At 45.9% G+C, this 20943-nt stretch overlaps 1 protein-coding gene across 3 annotated transcripts in view; it reads left to right on the top strand.

Moving 5' to 3' along the window:
• LOC139410587 (discoidin domain receptor family, member 2, like) overlaps positions 1 to 20943 on the top strand; it is a 55671-nt gene that overhangs the window by 9549 nt on the left and 25179 nt on the right. For all 3 annotated transcript variants that reach the window (XM_071155884.1, XM_071155883.1, XM_071155882.1), the window contains exon 2: positions 18182 to 18286. In XM_071155884.1, the coding sequence (XP_071011985.1) occupies positions 18229 to 18286 (58 nt within the window). In that variant the 5' untranslated portion in view covers positions 18182 to 18228. The remainder of the gene's footprint in view (positions 1 to 18181; positions 18287 to 20943) is intronic.

Raw genomic sequence — 20943 nt, 5'->3', positions numbered from 1 at the left:
ATGTAAACTTCATGAATATCATGAATAAGTCCAAAAATGGATGTAGCAACAACAAATTGTCCCATGAAGTCTATCAGAAGTTTGAGCCCTATGTGTCTATTAGGCCTATGGATTAAAAAAAAAATCAGGATGAATTAGATTGAGCAATAAAAGCCCCACTTTTATTCCATAGGTGTCACGTTCTGACCTTTATTTCCTTTGTTTTGGCTTTATTTAGTATGGTCAGGGCTTGAGTTGGGGTGGGCAGTCTATGTTTGTGTTTCTATGTTTTTTCTATTTCTGTGTTTGGTCTGATATGGTTCGCAATCAGAGGCAGCTGCTTATCGTTGTCCCTGATTGAGAACCATATTTAGGTAGCCTGGGTTTCACTGTTGGTTTGTGGGTGTTTGTTTCCGTGTGAGTGTTTGTCGCCACACGGTACTGTTTCGGTTTGGTTATTTCACATATTCGTTTATTGTTTTTGTATTTCATAGTGTTCAGTGCTTTTCTTATTAAAATCGTCATGAACACTTACCACGCCGCATCTTGGTCCGATCCTTACTCCTCTTCGGACGAAGAGGAGGAAATCTGCCGTTACAATAGGCTGGGATCCACACTGTGCAGCTGTTGTTCCATAGGCTGGGATCCGTACTGTGCAGCTGTTGTTCCATAGGCTGGGATCCACACTGTGCAGCTGTTGTTCCATAGGCTGGGATCCGCACTGTGCAGCTGTTGTTCCATAGGCTGGGATCCGCACTGTGCAGCTGTTGTTCCATAGGCTGGGATCCGCACTGTGCAGCTGTTGTTCCATAGGCTGGGATCCACACTGTGCAGCTGTTGTTCCATAGGCTGGGATCCACACTGTGCAGCTGTTGTTCCATAGGCTGGGATCGGCACTATGCAGCTGTTGTTCCATAGGCTGGGATCTGCACTATGCAGCTGTTGTTCCATAGGCTGGGATCCACACTGTGCAGCTGTTGTTCCATAGGCTGGGATCCGCACTGTGCAGCTGTTGTTCCATAGGCTGGGATCCACACTGTGCAGCTGTTGTTCCATAGGCTGGGATCCACACTGTGTATCTGTTGTTCCATAGGCTGGGATCCACACTGTGTATCTGTTGTTCCATAGGCTGTAATCTACACTATGCAGCTGTTGTTCCATAGGCTGGGATCTACACTGTGCAGCTGTTATTCTATAGGCTGGGATCTACACTGTGCAGCTGTTATTCTATAGGCTGGGATCCACACTGTGCAGCTGTTATTCTATAGGCTGGGATCTACACTGTGCAGCTGTTGTTCCATAGGCTGGGATCCGCACTGTGCAGCTGTTGTTCCATAGGCTGGGATCCGCACTGTGCAGCTGTTGTTCCATAGGCTGGGATCCGCACTGTGCAGCTGTTGCAAGAGTGCATTTTTCATTGGCTGTCCACTGGTTTCAAAAACAACGATTGATAGGCAGCTTAAACTCCTTAAATTCAACCATTATTAGGTTCAAATACACATTTAGATTTTTGAACAGCCACAATCCGTAAAGCTCAAATAGCTGTCAGTGTGATGGTGTTTCATGGTAACTCTGTGTCAGTGTGATGGTGTTTCATGGTAACTCTGTGTCAATGTGATGGTGTTTCATGGTAACTCTGTGTCAATGTGATGGTGTTTCATGGTAACTCTGTGTCAGTGTGATGGTGTTTCATGGTAACTCTGTGTCAGTGTGATGGTGTTTCATGGTAACTCTGTGTCAGTGTGATGGTGTTTCATGGTAACTCTGTGTCAGTGTGATGGTGTTTCATGGTAACTCTGTGTCAATGTGATGGTGTTTCATGGTAAGTCTGTGTCAATGTGATGGTGTTTCATGGTAACTCTGTGTCAGTGTGATGGTGTTTCATGGTAGCTCTGTGTCAATGTCATGGTGTTTCATGGTAACTCTGTGTCAGTGTGATGGTGTTTCATGGTAACTCCTTGTCAATGTGATGGTGTTTCATGGTAACTGTGTGTCAATGTGATGGTGCTTCATGGTAACTCTGTGTCAATGTGATGGTGCTTCATGGTAACTCTGTGTCAATGTGATGGTGCTTCATGGTAACTCTGTGTCAATATGATGGTGTTTCATGGTAACTCTGTGTCAATGTGATGGTATTTCATGGTAACTCTGTGTCAATGTGATGGTGTTTCATGGTAACTCTGTGTCAGTGTGATGGTGTTTCATGGTAACTCTGTGTCAGTGTGATGGTGTTACATGGTAACTCAGTGTCAGTGTGATGGTGTTTCATGGTAACTCTGTGTCAGTGTGATGGTGTTTCATGGTAACTCTGTGTCAATGTGATGGTGTTTCATGGTAACTCTGTGTCAGTGTGATGGTGTTTCATGGTAACTCTGTGTCAGTGTGATGGTGTTTCATGGTAACTCTGTGTCAGTGTGATGGTGTTTCATGGTAACTCTGTGTCAGTGTGATGGTGTTTCATGGTAACTCTGTGTCAGTGTGATGGTGTTTCATGGTAACTCTGTGTCAGTGTGATGGTGTTTCATGGTAACTCTGTGTCAGTGTGATGGTGTTTCATGGTAACTCTGTGTCAGTGTGATGGTGTTTCATGGTAACTCTGTGTCAATGTGATGGTGTTTCATGGTAACTCTGTGTCAGTGTGATGGTGTTTCATGGTAACTCTGTGTCAGTGTGATGGTGTTTCATGGTAACTCTGTGTCAGTGTGATGGTGTTTCATGGTAACTCTGTGTCAATGTGATGGTGTTTCATGGTAACTGTGTGTCAATGTGATGGTGCTTCATGGTAACTCTGTGTCAATGTGGTGGTGCTTCATGGTAACTCTGTGTCAATGTGATGGTGCTTCATGGTAACTCTGTGTCAGTGTGATGGTGTTTCATGGTAACTCTGTGTCAATGTGATGGTGTTTCATGGTAACTCTGTGTCAGTGTGATGGTGTTTCATGGTAACTCTGTGTCAGTGTGATGGCGTTTCATGGTAACTCTGTGTCAGTGTGATGGTGTTTCATGGTAACTCTGTGTCAATGTGATGGTGTTTCATGGTAACTCTGTGTCAGTGTGATGGTGTTTCATGGTAACTCTGTGTCAGTGTGATGGTGTTTCATGGTAACTCTGTGTCAGTGTGATGGTGTTTCATGGTAACTCTGTGTCAATGTGATGGTGTTTCATGGTAACTCTGTGTCAATGTGATGGTGTTTCATGGTAACTCTGTGTCAATGTGATGGTGTTTCATGGTAACTCTGTGTCAGTGTGATGGTGTTTCATGGTAACTCTGTGTCAGTGTGATGGTGTTTCATGGTAACTCTGTGTCAGTGTGATGGTGTTTCATGGTAACTCTGTGTCAATGTGATGGTGTTTCATGGTAACTCTGTGTCAGTGTGATGGTGTTTCATGGTAACTCTGTGTCAATGTGATGGTGTTTCATGGTAACTCTGTGTCAGTGTGATGGTGTTTCATGGTAACTCTGTGTCAGTGTGATGGTGTTACATGGTAACTCTGTGTCAGTGTGATGGTGTTTCATGGTAACTCTGTGTCAGTGTGATGGTGTTTCATGGTAACTCTGTGTCAATGTGATGGTGTTTCATGGTAACTCTGTGTCAGTGTGATGGTGTTTCATGGTAACTCTGTGTCAGTGTGATGGTGTTTCATGGTAACTCTGTGTCAGTGTGATGGTGTTTCATGGTAACTCTGTGTCAGTGTGATGGTGTTTCATTTCAGATTTATTATCTACTAAATACATAAAAGTAAAGTCACATCATGTATTTTGTTTAGACCTACTTGTTTTATGTATTTTGTTTTAAATGTCCTGACATGTGACCAGAATGTCCTGACATGTGACCAGAATGTCCTGACATGTGACCAGAATGTCCTGACATGTGACCAGAATGTCCTGACATGTGACCAGAATGTCCTGACATGTGACCAGAATGTCCTGACATGTGACCAGAATGTCCTGACAAGGGACCAGAATGTCCTGACATGTGACCAGAATGTCCTGACATGTGACCAGAATGTCCTGCCTGACATGTGACCAGAATGTCCTGACAAGGGACCAGAATGTCCTGACATGTGACCAGAATGTCCTGACATGTGACCAGAATGTCCTGACATGTGACCAGAATGTCCTGACAAGGGACCAGAATGTCCTGACATGTGACCAGAATGTCCTGACAAGGGACCAGAATGTCCTGACATGTGACCAGAATGTCCTGACATGTGACCAGAATGTCCTGACATGTGACTAGAATGTCCTGACATGTGACCAGAATGTCCTGACAAGGGACCAGAATGTCCTGACATGTGACCAGAATGTCCTGACATGTGACTAGAATGTCCTGACATGTGACCAGAATGTCCTGACAAGGGACCAGAATGTCCTGACATGTGACCAGAATGTCCTGACAAGGGACCAGAATGTCCTGACATGTGACCAGAATGTCCTGACAAGATAGGAAGATAAAACTAAATCTGAAAAGTCAGGACATTTTGCATGTGATAAAAAGTTCAAATGCAATTTAAGGTTTAGGCTTTGGGGTAGGATTAGGAGTTAGGGTTTAGGGTAAAGGTTAAGGGTTAGGGTAAGGGTTAGGGTTAGGGTTAAGGTTCGGTTAGGGGTTAGGGGTTAGGGTAAAGGTAAAGGTTAGGGGTTAAGGTTAGGGTTAGGGTAAAGGTTAAGGGTTAGATTAGGGGTTAGGGTAAAAGTAAGGGCTAGGGGTTAAGGTTAGGGTAAAGGTTAAGGGTTAGGTTAAGGGTTAGGGGTTAGGGTAAAAGTAAGGGTTAGATGTTAAGGTTAGGGTAAGGGTTAGGGGTTAGGGTAAAGGTAAGGGTTTTGGGTTAAGGTTAGGGTTAGGGGTTAAGGTTAGGGTAAAGGTTGATGGTTAAGGGTAAAGACAAGGGTTAGGTTAAGGGTTAGGGGTTCAGGAAAATAGAATTTTGAATGAGAATCAATTTTCACTCCTGAAAAAGTCCTGAACATTAATGTAAACATGATGGTGTGTGTGCGTGATGTTTGTCCGTGTCTATATGTGCGTGTGCGTCAACATGTGTATGCATGTGCAGGTTGTGGTTTGGTTTCCAGCCTGCCCTCCCCAGAGCACATAGCCGTTGTACACTGTTTATCATGAGGGTGTTGGTTTCTAGCCTGTCCTCCCCAGATCACATACCTGTTGTACACTGTTTATCATGGGGGTGTTGGTTTCTATCCTGCACTCCCCAGAGCACATAGCCGTTGTATGCTGTTTATCATGGGGGTGTTGGTTTCTAGCCTGCCCTCCCCAGAGCACATACCTGTTGTACACTGTTTATCATGGGGGTGTTGGTTTCTATCCTGCCCTCCACAGAGCACATCAAATCAAATTTGATTTGTCACATACACATGGTTAGCAGATGATAATGCGAATGTAGCGAAATGCTTGTGCTTCTAGTTCCGACCATGCAGTAATATCTAACAAGTAATCTAACCTAACGATTTCACAACAACTAACTTATACACACAAGTGTAAAGGAATGAATAAGAATATGTACATAAAAATATATGAATGAGCGATGGCCGAACTGTATAGGCAAGATGCAGTAGATGGTATAGAGTACAGTATATACCTATGAGATGAGTAATGTAGGGTATGTAAACATTATATAAAGTGGCATTGTTTAAAGTGGCTAGTGATACATTTATTCCATCAATTTTTTTATTATTAAAGTGGCTAGAGATGAGTCAGTATGTTGGCAGCAGCCACTCAATGTTAGTGGTGGCTGTTTAACAGTCTGATGGCCTTGAGATAGAGGCTGTTTTTTCATTCTCTCGGTCCCTGCTTTGATGCACCTGTACTGACCTCGCCTTCTGGATGATTGCGGGGTGAACAGGCAGTGGCTCGGGTGGTTGTTGTCCTTGATGATCTTTTTGGCCTTCCTGTGACATCGGGTGGTGTAGGTGTCCTGGAGGGCAGGTAGTTTTCCCCCGGTGATGCGTTGTGCAGACCTCACTACCCTCTGGAGAGCCTTACAGTTGTGGGCGGAGCAGTTGCTGTACCAGGCGGCGATACAGCCCGACAGGATGCTCTCGATTGTGCATCTGTAAAAGTTTGTGAGTGTTTTTGGTGACATGCCAAATTTCTTTAGCCTCCTGAGGTTGAAGAGGCGCTGTTGCGCCTTCTTCACCACGTTGTCTGTGTGGGTGGGCCATTTCAGTTTGTCTGTGATGTGTACGCCGAGGAACTTAAAACTTGACACCTTCTCCACTGCTGTCCCGTCGATGTGGATAGGGGGCTGCTCCCTCTGCTGTTTCCTGAAGTACACGATCATCTCCTTTGTTTTGTTGACATTGAGTGTGAGGTTATTTTCCTGACACCACACTCCGAGGGCCCTCACCTCCTCCCTGTAGGCCGTCTCGTCGTTTTGGTAATCAAGCCTACCACTGTAGTGTCGTCTGCAAACTTGATGATTGAGTTGGAGGCGTGCATGGCCACGCAGTCATGGGTGAACAGGGAATACAGGAGAGGTCTGAGAATTCACCCTTGTGGGGCCCCAGCGTTGAGGATAAGCGGGGTGGAGATGTTGTTACCTACCCTCACCACCTGGGGGTGGCCCGTCAGGAAGTCCAGGACCCCGTTGCACAGGGCGGGGTTGAGACCCAGGGTCTCGAGCTTAATGACGAGTTTGGAGGGTACTATGGTGTTAAATGCTGAGCTGTAGTCGATGAACAGCATTCTAACACAGGTATTCCTCTTGTCCAGATGGGTTAGGGCAGTGTGCAGTGTGATTGCGATTGCATCGTCTGTGGACCTATTGGGGCGGTAAGCAAATTGGAGTGGGTCTAGTGTGTCAGTTAGGGTGGAGTTGATATGATCCTTGATTAGTCTCTCAAAGCACTTCATGATGACGGAAGTGAGTGCTACAGGGCGATAGTTATTTTGCTCAGTTACCTTCGCTTGGGAACAGGAACAATGGTGGCCCTCTTGAAGCATGTGGGAACAGCAGACTGGGATAAGGATTGAAGGCAGTGAAGGAGAGCATGCAGGTTTTTCCCTCCCCAGAGCACATAGCCGTTGTACACTGTTTATCATGGGGGTGTTGGTTTCTAGCCTGCCCTCCCCAGAGCACATGTTTTATTTATTTAACCAGGTAGGCTAGTTGAGAACACCTTTATTTAACCAGGTAGACTAGTTGAGAACACCTTTATTTAACCAGGTAGGCTAGTTGAGAACACCTTTATTTAACCAGGTAGGCCAGTTGAGAACAAGTTCTCATTTGCAACTGCGACCTGGCCAAGATAAAGCATAGCAATTCGACACATACAACAACACAGAGTTACACATGGAATAACAAAACATAGTCAATAATACAGTAGAACAAAATAAATCAAAAAGTCTATATACAGTGAGTGAAAATGAGGTAAGTTAAGGAAATAAATAGGCCATGGTGGCGAAGTAATTACAATATAGCAGTTAAACACTGGAATGGTAGATTGGCAGAAGATGAATGTGCAAGTAGAGATACTGGGGTGCAAAGGAGCAAGATAAATAAATAAATACAGTATGGGGATGAGGTAGATAGATGGTCTGTTTACAGATGGGCTATGTACAGGTGTGGTGATATGTGAGGTGCTCTGACAGCTGGTGCTTAAAGCTAGTGAGGGAGATGTGAGTCTCCAGCTTCAGAGATTTTTGCAGTTCGTTCCAGTCATGGGCAGCAGAGAACTGGAAGGAAAGACGACCAAAGGAGGAATTGGCTTTGGGGGTGACCAGTGAGATATACCTGCTGAAGCGCGTGCTACGAGTGGGTGCTGCTATGGTGACCAGTGAGCTGAGATTAAGGCATGGCTTTACCTAGCAGAGACTTGTAGATAACCTGTAGCCAGTGGGTTTGGCGACGAGTATGAAGCAAGGGCCAACCAACGAGAGCGTACAGGTCGCAATGGTGGGTAGTGTATGGGGCTTTGGTGACAAAACGGATGGCACTGTGATAGACTGCATCCAGTTTGTTGAGTAGAGTGTTGGAGGCTATTTTATAGATGACATCACCGAAGTCAAGGATCGGTAGGATGATCAGTTTTACCAGCGTATGTTTGGCAGCATGAATGAAGGCTGCTTTGTTGCGATATAGGAAGCCAATTCTAGATTTAATTTTGGGTTGGAGATGCTTAATGTGAGTCTGAAAGGAGAGTTTACAGTCTAACCAGACACCCAGGTATTTGTAGTTGTCCATGTAAGTCAGAACCGTCCAGAGTAGTGATGCTGGACGGGCGAGCAGGTGCGGGCAGTGATCGATTGAATAGCATGTATTTAGTTTTACTTGCGTTTAAGAGCAGTTGGAGGCCACGGAAGGAGAGTTGTATGACATTGAAGCTCGTCTGGAGATTAGTTAACACAGTGTCCAAAGAGGGGCCAGAAGTATACAGAAGGGTGTCGTCTGTGTAGAGGTGGTTCAGAGAATCACCAGCAGCAAGAGCAACATCATTGATGTATACAGAGAAGAGAGTCGGCCCGAGAATTGAACCCTGTGGCACACCCATAGAGACTGCCAGAGGTCCGGACAGCAGCCCCTTAGATTTGACACACTGAACTCTATCAGAGAAGTAGTTGGTAAACCAGGCGAGGCAATCATTTGAGAAACCAAGGCTGTCGAGAACCCAGGGACTCTGATGGCACAGCTGGCGCTGCAGTACAGCGCCCTTAACCACTGCGCCACCCGGGAGGCCCCGGAAGGCACTTTTAAAGAATAGCCAGGCATCATCTACTGACGGTATGAGGTCAATGTCATTCCAGGATACCCCGGCCAGGTCGATTAGAAAGGCCTGCTCGCAGAAGTGTTTTAAGGAGCGTTTGAGAGTGAAGAGGGGTGGTCGTTTGGTCGCAGACCCATTACGGATGCAGGCAATGAGGCAGTGATCGCTGAGATCTTGATTGAAAACAGCAGAGGTGTATTTGGAGGGTGAGTTAGTTAGGATGACATCTATGAGGGTGCCCGTGTTTACTGATTTGGGGTTGTACCTGGTAGGTTCATTGATAATAGCCGTTGTTCACTGTTTATCATGGGAGTGTTTGTTTCTAGCCTGCCCTCCACAGAGCACATAGCCTTTGGTCACTGTTTATCATGGGGGTGTTGGTTTCTATCCTGACCTCCCCAGAGCACATAGCCATTGTACACTGTTTATCATGAGGGTGTTGGTTTCTAGCCTGTTGGTTTCTATCCTGCCCTCCACAGAGCACATAACTGTTGTACGCTGTTTATCATGGGGGTGTTGGTTTCTAGCCTGCCCTCCCCATGGCACATAGCCCTTGTACACTGTTTATCATCGTGGTGTAGCATAATTTGAATCCCAGAGCCAACAAAGTGAAAAATATGTTGCTGTGCCCTTGAGCAAGGCACTTAACCCCAATTGCTCCAGGGGCTGTGACCCCAGTCCCTGCGGGTATCTCAGGGGGAGTTTGGATATGGTGACCCTGGTTGTGACCCCAGTCCCTGCGGGTATCTCAGGGGGAGTTTGGATATGGTGACCCTGGCTGTGACCCCAGTCCCTGCGGGTATCTCAGGGGGGGTTTGGATATGGTGACCCTGGCTGTGACCCCAGTCCCTGCGGGTATCTCAGTGGGAGTTTGGATATGGTGACCCTGGTTGTGACCCCAGTCCCTGCGGGTATCTCAGGGGGAGTTTGGATATGGCGACCCTGGCTGTGACCCCAGTCCCTGCGGGTATCTCAGGGGGAGTTTGGATATGGTGACCCTGGTTGTGACCCCAGTCCCTGCGGGTATCTCAGGGGGAGTTTGGATATGGTGACCCTGGCTGTGACCCCAGTCCCTGCGGGTATCTCAGGGGGAGTTTGGATATGGTGACCCTGGCTGTGACCCCAGTCCCTGCGGGTATCTCAGGGGGAGTTTGGATATGGTGACCCTGGCTGTGACCCCAGTCCCTGCGGGTATCTCAGGGGGAGTTTAGATATGGTGACCCTGGTTGTGACCCCAGTCCCTGTGGGTATCTCAGGGGGAGTTTGGATATGGTGACCCTGGTTGTGACCCCAGTCCCTGCGGGTATCTCAGGGGGAGTTTGGATATGGTGACCCTGGTTGTGACCCCAGTCCCTGCGGGTATCTCAGGGGGAGTTTGGATATGGTGACCCTGGCTGTGACCCCAGTCCCTGCGGGTATCTCAGGGGGAGTTTGGATATGGTGACCCTGGTTGTGACCCCAGTCCCTGCGGGTATCTCAGAGGGAGTTTAGATATGGTGACCCTGGCTGTGACCCCAGTCCCTGCGGGTATCTCAGGGGGAGTTTAGATATGGAAGACACACATTGCCATTACACACTCATACAACAAACATCTACAAGTGTGTATCAGGACAAATATAAGCACTAATTAATGTTGGGCCAACATTTGGAAAAGTGTTCTAATATTAGACAGTCGGTGTTACATAGCATTGTTTAAATATTTCCCACGTCACGTCAATGGGGTTCTAACATGGCTGCCGTAGAATGTTGACGTGTCATGTGAATGCATCATAATGCAGAAACCTCACTGAGCCAACTCTTCAGACATATGACTCTGGAGTAGACACTGTTCTGTTCTGTGCTTTGTTCTCAGTCAACTCCAGTTTCATTCACCTCTGGGAAAAAAAGAGGACATGCTCGGTCCTGTATGGGAGAATGTGATCTCTGGATTGCGTCGTATGTTTGGAATTTGGGGGGGGGTTTATGACTGTTTGCTGTGCTGATGTAGGGTTAAGGAAGATGAGATGGGAGGCTTGGAAAGGGAGGGGTTGCTGTCTGGCTGTGAAACCCGCTCACACTCTCTCACTCTCTCTCTCTCTCTGGTGCTCTGCAGCAAGGTCCAGGGTCTGTAACCCTGCTGCTCAGCTCGGCTCCGGGCCTGGTCACGTGAGACCCTTAGAAAGATGAGCAAGGACAGAGGAATCTCTTTGTTGAACAGGCCTCGGCTTGATTCAAGGATTAGATAAACCAGCTGTAACTATCTGCCTCACCCAATCCCCCTCCTCCTTTTCTCTCTATCTCTCTCTCTTTCTTTCCATACATTTCCTGACTTTCCATCCCTCCCCTCACCGTTCATCTGTTTATCTGTTCCACTCCCCCCCCCCCTCTCTCTCTCTCTCTCTCTCTGTCTCTCACTCTCTCTCTCTTTCACTCTCTCTCTATCTTTCTCTCTCTCTCTCGCTCTCTCTGTCTCTCTCTCTCTCTTTCTTTCTCTCTCTCTCTCTGCTAGTCTTTCTCAACAATATGAGTTAGACTGCCCTCAGTGCAGCTGAGGTTTTCCCAGCGTAATGTTGAAAGAGAGCGAGAGAGAGAGAGAGAGAGACCATCTTTACACTTTCACAGCATGGTGACATGGCAGGATGCAAGGATCCTGAACAAAGTGAAAAAAGCAGAAGTTGCTATGTGCTGCAAAGACATGAAGGGGGTGGGACGGGTCTGAATTCATTTAAAGACATGAAGGGGGTGGGAGGGGTCTGAATTCATTTAAAGACATGAAGGGGGTGGGAGGGGTCTGAATTCATTTAAAGACATGAGGGGGGTGGGAGGGGTCTGAATTCATTTTGGAGCATTGCGTAAGAACTCTGCGTGGGCCTGGGGTTTATGTCCAGGGTTTGTAAACTTGTCAACCCCAAATAACAACATGGATGGATCACACACACACACGCACCATACATTTTACTATCCTTGCAGGGACCTAAAATGGATTTCCATTTCAAATCCCATTTTCCCTAACCCCTAATCCTAACCTTAACCCCTAACCCAAACCCTAACCGTAACCCCTAACCCAAACCCTAACCTTAACCCCTAACCCCAAACCCTAACCTTAACCCCTAACCCTAACCTTAACCCCAAACCCAAACCCTAACCTTAACCCCTAACCCTAACCTTAACCCCTAACCCAAACCCTAACCTTAACCCCTAACCCTAACCTTAACCCCTAACCCTAACCTTAACCCCTAACCCAAACCCTAACCTTAACCCCTAACCCTAACCTTAACCCCTAACCTTAACCCTAACCCCTAACCCAAACCCTAACCTTAACCCCTAACCCTAACCCCTAACCCAAATTGTAACCCTAACCCTAAATTTAGAATAGCCTTTGTCCTCGTGGGAATGTGGGACATTTCCCCGTTATAGAGAATTGTCCTTGTTTTACTATCCTTGTGGGGACTTGTGAGGATTTCCAGTTCCCACGGGGATAGTAATACAAGCATCTAGTCAACAAGTCAACATGTGGGATTGCCATTGCTGAGTGTTTGCAAGTTTTTGATTATTGTTGACTGTGAGCATGTATCACACTATTCACTCCATGAGGGATTTTACCCTGAAACCATTATTTTTCTTTCAATCTAAGTTGGCAATAAAAGAAGGCCTGTGCCAGTGGCTCAGCCCAGAAAACTGTGGTGTTTCCCAGGCACAGTACTCTGGCAAGGCTCCAGGCTCTTCTTGGGCCTATATCCAGAGATCCAGACTCCTGGGAACAGTAAGCAACAAGAGCTTTGAAAACAACGAGAGAGAGAGAGAGAGAGAGAGAGAGAGACGTGTGGGGGAAGGGGTCAATACATTGGGAAAGATTTAGAGAAGACAGGGTTAGTAGACGATAGACAGGAGCCAGGGCAGGAAAACTTAACGGGGAAGTTTATACCACTTTTCAACCTCATATTCATCATCTTCAGCGCCACACCAATGTCTATGTGAAAATGGCGCGTTTCTATTTTCTGAAGTTAAAAAGATAAGAAGAAGAAAGGTCCTATAAAAAGTGCAATCTGATTACATCAGCCAGGGGGTGGATGGCATTTCCCTGCTTCCTGTGTGACTGCAGATCTCATGGTCCTATCTTCTTCCTGTTTTTACTTTCGATGACATCATTAAAGTGCACCTTTTTTTGTGTGCATCTTTTTATCTGCAGATCATAGAAATGCAGATCATAGAAATGCAGATGATGGAAATGCAGATCATAGAAATGCAGATCATAGAAATGCAGATCATAGAAATACAGATCATAGAAATGCAGAGCACAGAAATGCAGATCATAGAAATGCAGATCATAGAAATGCAGAGCACAGAAATGCACTGTTTTCACATACAGTATGTAGACACTGGTATGGGGCTGAGATGGTGAATACGAGGGAGAGAATGTTTCAATGTTGCATTTCTGAAGAAACATGAGGATGTGCAGTATACAGTAAGTAGGGTTTGAGCGACACTTCAAAAACGTTCTCGGAACATGACGATGTACGTTATCTTTGTCAATGCGAAGTGACTAGGCTCAGTAGAGGTGGTTGATACAGTACAGTGACTAGGCTCAGTAGAGGAAGTTGATACAGTACAGTGACTAGGCTCAGTAGAGGAGGTGGATACAGTAGAGGAGGTTGGTACAGTACAGTGACTAGGCTCAGTAGAGGAGGTTGATACAGTACAGTGACTAGGCTCAGTAGAGGAGGTGGATACAGTAGAGGAGGTTGGTACAGTACAGTGACTAGGCTCAGTAGAGGAGGTGGATACAGTACAGTGACTAGGCTCAGTAGAGGAGGTGGATACAGTACAGTGACTAGGCTCAGTAAAGGAGGTTGATACAGTACAGTGACTAGGCTCAGTAGAGGAGGTGGATACAGTACAGTGACTAGGCTCAGTAGAGGAGGTTGATACAGTAGAGGAGGTTGATACAGTAGAGGAGGTTGGTACAGTACAGTGACTAGGCTCAGTAGAGGAGGTTGATACAGTAGAGGAGGTTGATACAGTAGAGGAGGTTGGTACAGTACAGTGACTAGGCTCAGTAGAGGAGGTGGATACAGTACAGTGACTAGGCTCAGTAGAGGAGGTTGATACAGTACAGTGACTAGGCTCAGTAAAGGAGGTTGATACAGTAGAGGAGGTTGATACTGTACAGTGACTAGGCTCAGTAGAGGAGGTTGATTACAGTACAGTGGCTAGGCTCAGTAGAGGAGGTGGATACAGTAGAGGAGGTTGATACAGTACAGTGACTAGGCTCAGTAGAGGAGGTGGATGCAGTACAGTGACTAGGCTCAGTAGAGGAGGTTGATACAGTACAGTGACTAGGCTCAGTAGAGGAGGTGGATACAGTAGAGGAGGTTGATACAGTACAGTGACTAGGCTCAGTAGAGGAGGTGGATACAGTACAGTGACTAGGCTCAGTAGAGGAGGTTGATACAGTACAGTGACTAGGCTCAGTAGAGGAGGTTGATACAGTACAGTGCCTAGGCTCAGTAGAGGAGGTTGATACAGTACAGTGACTAGGCTCAGAAGAGGAGGTTGATACAGTACAGTGACTAGGCTCAGTAGAGGAGGTTGATACAGTAGAGGAGGTTGATACAGTACAGTGACTAGGCTCAGTAGAGGAGGTGGATACAGTAGAGGAGGTTGATACAGTACAGTGACTAGGCTCAGTAGAGGAGGTTGATACAGTACAGTGACTAGGCTCAGTAGAGGAGGTTGATACAGTAGAGGAGGTTGATACAGTACAGTGACTAGGCTCAGTAGAGGAGGTTGATACAGTACAGTGACTAGGCTCAGTAGAGGAGGTTGATACAGTAGAGGAGGTTGATACAGTACAGTGACTAGGCTCAGAAGAGGAGGTTGATACAGTAGAGGAGGTTGATACAGTACAGTGACTAGGCTCGGAAGAGGAGGTTGATACAGTACAGTGACTAGGCTCAGTGGAGAAGGTTGATACAGTACAGTGACTAGGCTCAGAAGAGGAGGTTGATACAGTACAGTGACTAAGCTCAGAAGAGGAGGTTGATACAGTACAGTGACTAGGCTCAGTAGAGGAGGTGGATACAGTACAGTGACTAGTCTCAGTAGAGGAGGTGGATACAGTACAGTGACTAGTCTCAGTAGAGGAGGTGGATACAGTACAGTGACTAGGCTCAGAAGAGTAGGTGGGTACAGTACAGTGACTAGGCTCAGTAGAGGAGGTTGATACAGTACAGAGACTAGGCTCAGTAGAGGAGGTTGATACAGTACAGTGACTAGGCTCAGTAGAGGAGGTTGATACAGTAGAGGAGGTTGATACAGTACAGTGACTAGGCTCAGTAGAGGAGGTTGATACAGTACAGTGACTAGGCTCAGTAGAGGAGGTTGATACAGTACAGTGACTAGGCTCAGTAGAGGAGGTTGATACAGTAGAGGAGGTTGATACAGTAGAGGAGGTTGATACAGTACAGTGACTAGGCTCAGTAGAGGAGGTTGATACAGTACAGTGACTAGGCTCAGAAGAGGAGGTGGATACAGTACAGTGACTAAGCTCAGAAGAGGAGGTTGATACAGTGGGACAGTGACTAGGCTCAGTAGAGGAGGTTGATACAGTAGAGGAGGTTGATACAGTACAGTGACTAGGCTCAGTAGAGGAGGTTGATACAGTACAGTGACTAGGCTCAGAAGAGGAGGTTGATACAGTACAGTGACTAGTCTCAGTAGAGGAGGTTGATACAGTACAGTGACTAGTCTCAGTAGAGGAGGTTGATACAGTACAGTGACTAGGCTCAGTAGAGGAGGTGGATACAGTACAGTGACTAGGCTCAGTAGAGGAGGTTGATACAGTACAGTGACTAGGCTCAGTAGAGGAGGTGGATACAGTACAGTGACTAGGCTCAGTAAAGGAGGTTGATACAGTGGGACAGTGACTAGGCTCAGTAGAGGAGGTGGATACAGTACAGTGACTAGGCTCAGAAGAGGAGGTTGATACAGTACAGTGACTAGGCTCAGTAGAGGAGGTGGATACAGTACAGTGACTAGGCTCAGTAGAGGAGGTTGATACAGTACAGTGACTAGGCTCAGTAGAGGAGGTTGATACAGTACAGTGACTAGGCTCAGTAGAGGAGGTTGATACAGTAGAGGAGGTTGATACAGTACAGTGACTAGGCTCAGTGGAGGAGGTTGATACAGTACAGTGACTAGGCTCAGTAGAGGAGGTTGATACAGTACAGTGACTAGGCTCAGTAGAGGAGGTTGATACAGTAGAGGAGGTTGATACAGTACAGTGACTAGGCTCAGTAGAGGAGGTGGATACAGTAGAGGAGGTTGATACAGTACAGTGACTAGGCTCAGTAGAGGAGGTTGATACAGTACAGTGACTAGGCTCAGTAGAGGAGGTTGATACAGTAGAGGAGGTTGATACAGTACAGTGACTAGGCTCAGTAGAGGAGGTTGATACAGTACAGTGACTAGGCTCAGTAGAGGAGGTTGATACAGTAGAGGAGGTTGATACAGTAGAGGAGGTTGATACAGTACAGTGACTAGGCTCAGTAGAGGAGGTTGATACAGTACAGTGACTAGGCTCAGAAGAGGAGGTTGATACAGTACAGTGACTAGTCTCAGTAGAGGAGGTTGATACAGTACAGTGACTAGGCTCAGAAGAGGAGGTTGATACAGTACAGTGACTAGGCTCAGTAGAGGAGGTGGATACAGTACAGTGACTAGGCTCAGTAGAGGAGGTTGATACAGTACAGTGACTAGGCTCAGTAGAGGAGGTGGATACAGTACAGTGACTAGGCTCAGTAAAGGAGGTTGATACAGTACAGTGACTAGGCTCAGAAGAGGAGGTTGACACAGTGGGACAGTGACTAGGCTCAGTAGAGGAGGTGGATACAGTACAGTGACTAGGCTCAGTAAAGGAGGTTGATACAGTACAGTGACTAGGCTCAGTAGAGGAGGTTGATACAGTAGAGGAGGTTGATATAGTACAGTGACTAGGCTCAGAAGAGGAGGTTGATACAGTACAGTGACTAGGCTCAGTAGAGGAGGTTGATACAGTACAGTGACTAGGCTTAGTAGAGGAGGTTGATACAGTACAGTGACTAGGCTCAGTAGAGGAGGTTGATACAGTAGAGGAGGTTGATACAGTACAGTGACTAGGCTCAGTAGAGGAGTATGATACAGTACAGTGACTAGTCTCAGTAGAGGAGGTTGATACAGTAGAGGAGGTTGATACAGTACAGTGACTAGGCTCAGTAGAGGAGGTTGATACAGTAGAGGAGGTTGATACAGTAGAGGAGGTTGATACAGTACAGTGACTAGGCTCAGTAGAAGAGGTTGATACAGTACAGTGACTAGGCTCAGAAGAGGAGGTTGATACAGTACAGTGACTAGGCTCAGTAGAGGAGGTTGATACAGTACAGTGACTAGGCTCAGAAGAGGAGGTTGATACAGTGGGACAGTGAGGTTATTGAATCATTTAGGAACCAAAACGGAAGAAAACAGGACGAAACAGTGCGGTACCTAACTGAATTTGTCCAATAGAATCTCTTGTTTTCGTTGGTGCACTCTGCCTAACAGTAGCTTCATGGGTGAACATCCTCAGTTGACAGTACGTTCAGTGTCTCATTCTCAAGGCCCGAGGCGATTCACACAGTCCTTCAAAGAAACTGTTAGATGATACAAAATATTAATCATGGCCTACCACAGAATGATACGGTGGCATTTACAGCAGTATAAATGTTATAACCAGGTCTGTGTTTACTACAATCATCAGTGGATAATAGTTACTTGTATTTCTGGTACTGTATATGAAATAGAATTGAGTAGAATAGAATCAGACTTCATTTGTCTTGTGACAGAAATTCCTATTTTGCTCTGCAAACACATACAAAGAGGAGCCCAGGGTCATGTAGGGGTTAAGTGCCCTGTTCAAGGGCACAATGGTAATATGTAATAATATGGTAGCTATGAACCAACGACCTTCCAGAAATTGTGATGGGTCATTTGACTAAAACACACACTCTCTCTCTCTCCCTCTCTCTCTCTCTCTCTCTCTCTCTGTCTCTGTCTATCTGTCTCTGTCTCTATCTGTCCCTCTCTCTCTCTCTCTCTGTCTCTGTCTATCTGTCTCTGTCTCTCTCTGTCCCTCTCTCTCTCTCTCTCTCTTTCTGTCCCTCTCTCTCTCTCTCTCTCTCTCTTTCTGTCCCTCTCTCTCTCTCTCTCTCTCTCTCTCTCTCTCTCTCACTCTCTCTCTCTATCTGCCCCTCTCTCTCTATCTCTCTCTATCTGCCCCCCCCTCTCTCTCTCACTCTCTCTCTCTATCTGCCCCTCTCTCTCTATCTCTCTCTATCTGCCCCCCCCCCCTCTCTCTCTCTCTCTCTCTGTGTCCCTCTCTCTCTCTCTCTCTCTCTCTTCTCTCTCTCTCTCTATCTGCCCCTCTCTCTCTCTCTCTCTATCTGCCCCCCTCTCTCTCTCTCTCTCTCTCTCTCTCTCTCTCTCTCTCAGAGATGTAGCCTCTGTCTATATCTGTCCTCAGACATTTAAGGCCCACCATGCTGCTCTATCTGCTGCTGGTCTTTCAAGCCAATGCCAATGCCCAGATCGACCCAGGTGAGTCAGTTGCTGTTACTCCACACGCTCCCCCATCCCATTGTTGCCAGTCATACCACACACCTGGTGAACATGCCCAATTTCTAACCAATCAGGATTTGTCACCTATTAGACCCTGGACTGGTCCCAATTCTCTCTCCTTCCTCCTGAAATGTGCACTTGTTTACTTCCCTTCACTGATTTGAAAGGTGGTGTAAAAAAAAATAGATGTTGGAAATTCCCACGAGCACATGCCACCAATTATCAAATGTTTTTACATTTGTGGGCAGTATTGAACAAGTGGACACTTCAGGAAAAGGAGATATTAATTGGGACGCACCCCATATTTAAGTCTCCCCTCTTTAAAACCCAACTGTAATTTTCTTCCATGGGATTTCAGAGGGCTTATTTTTGTTAACCTAACTAACCCTACCTACGTCAATACCGTCAAACTGTCTGGCACTTGTCCCTCCACGTACACACACGTGTACACACACTGACCATTCAGTCCCTGCAGACTGCACATAGATGCTACATCTCACAGGTCCGTTTTAAAAAGCACTAACTAAGTAAGGCAGTGTAGGCTGAAGGTGCCTCTTGACGTTGATCTTGGGTCAGTAGCGTTTTCCTCACTAATGGTTGAGGTTATGATTGTACATTTTTGTACATTTTTTGTCATATAGCAGACACTCTTCTCTCATATAGCAGACACTCTTCTCTCATATAGCAGACACTCTTCTCTCATATAGCAGACACTCTTCTCTCATATAGCAGACACTCTTCTCTCATATAGCAGACACTCTTCACTCATATAGCAGACACTCTTCACTCATATAGCAGACACTCTTCACTCATATAGCAGACACTCTTCTCTCATATAGCAGACACTCTTCACTCATATAGCAGACACTCTTCACTCATATAGCAGACACTCTTCACTCATATAGCAGACACTCTTCACTCATATAGCAGACACTCTTCACTCATATAGCAGACACTCTTCTCTCATATAGCAGACACTCTTCTCTCATATAGCAGACACTCTTCTCTCATATAGCAGACACTCTTCTCTCATATAGCAGACACTCTTCACTCATATAGCAGACACTCTTCACTCATATAGCAGACACTCTTCACTCATATTGCAGACACTCTTCACAGACACTCTTCACTCATATAGCATATAGCAGACACTCTTCACTCATATAGCAGACACTCTTCATCAGCAGACACTCTTCACTCATATAGCAGACACTCTTCACTCATATAGCAGACACTCTTCACTCATATAGCAGACACTCTTCACTCATATAGCAGACACTCTTCTCTCATATAGCAGACACTCTTCTCTCATATAGCAGACACTCTTCTCTCATATAGCAGACACTCTTCACTCATATAGCAGACACTCTTCTCTCATATAGCAGACACTCTTCTCTCATATAGCAGACACTCTTCTCTCATATAGCAGACACTCTTCACTCATATAGCAGACACTCTTCACTCATATAGCAGACACTCTTCACTCATATAGCAGACACTCTTCACTCATATAGCAGACACTCTTCTCTCATATAGCAGACACTCTTCTCTCATATAGCAGACACTCTTCTCTCATATAGCAGACACTCTTCTCTCATATAGCAGACACTCTTCTCTCATATAGCAGACACTCTTCTCTCATATAGCAGACACTCTTCTCTCATATAGCAGACACTCTTCTCTCATATAGCAGACACTCTTCTCTCATATAGCAGACACTCTTCTCTCATATAGCAGACACTCTTCTCTCATATAGCAGACACTCTTCACTCATATAGCAGACACTCTTCACTCATATAGCAGACACTCTTCACTCATATAGCAGACACTCTTCTCTCATATAGCAGACACTCTTCACTCATATAGCAGACACTCTTCACTCATATAGCAGACACTCTTCACTCATATAGCAGACACTCTTCACTCATATAGCAGACACTCTTCACTCATATAGCAGACACTCTTCTCTCATATAGCAGACACTCTTCTCTCATATAGCAGACACTCTTCTCTCATATAGCAGACACTCTTCTCTCATATAGCAGACACTCTTCACTCATATAGCAGACACTCTTCACTCATATAGCAGACACTCTTCACTCATATTGCAGACACTCTTCACTCATATAGCAGACACTCTTCTCTCATATAGCAGACACTCTTCACTCATATAGCAGACACTCTTCACTCATATAGCAGACACTCTTCACTCATATAGCAGACACTCTTCACTCATATAGCAGACACTCTTCTCTCATATAGCAGACACTCTTCACTCATATAGCAGACACTCTTCTCTCATATAGCAGACACTCTTCACTCATATAGCAGACACTCTTCTCTCATATAGCAGACACTCTTCTCTCATATAGCAGACACTCTTCTCTCATATAGCAGACACTCTTCACTCATATAGCAGACACTCTTCACTCATATAGCAGACACTCTTCACTCATATAGCAGACACTCTTCACTCATATAGCAGACACTCTTCTCTCATATAGCAGACACTCTTCTCTCATATAGCAGACACTCTTCTCTCATATAGCAGACACTCTTCTCTCATATAGCAGACACTCTTCTCTCATATAGCAGACACTCTTCTCTCATATAGCAGACACTCTTCTCTCATATAG

This window comes from Oncorhynchus clarkii, chromosome 6, assembly GCF_045791955.1.
Source record: "Oncorhynchus clarkii lewisi isolate Uvic-CL-2024 chromosome 6, UVic_Ocla_1.0, whole genome shotgun sequence".
Taxonomy (NCBI): domain Eukaryota; kingdom Metazoa; phylum Chordata; class Actinopteri; order Salmoniformes; family Salmonidae; genus Oncorhynchus; species Oncorhynchus clarkii.
Note: the sequence above shows the minus strand (reverse complement) of the source record. Positions and strands in the feature narration are given on the sequence as shown.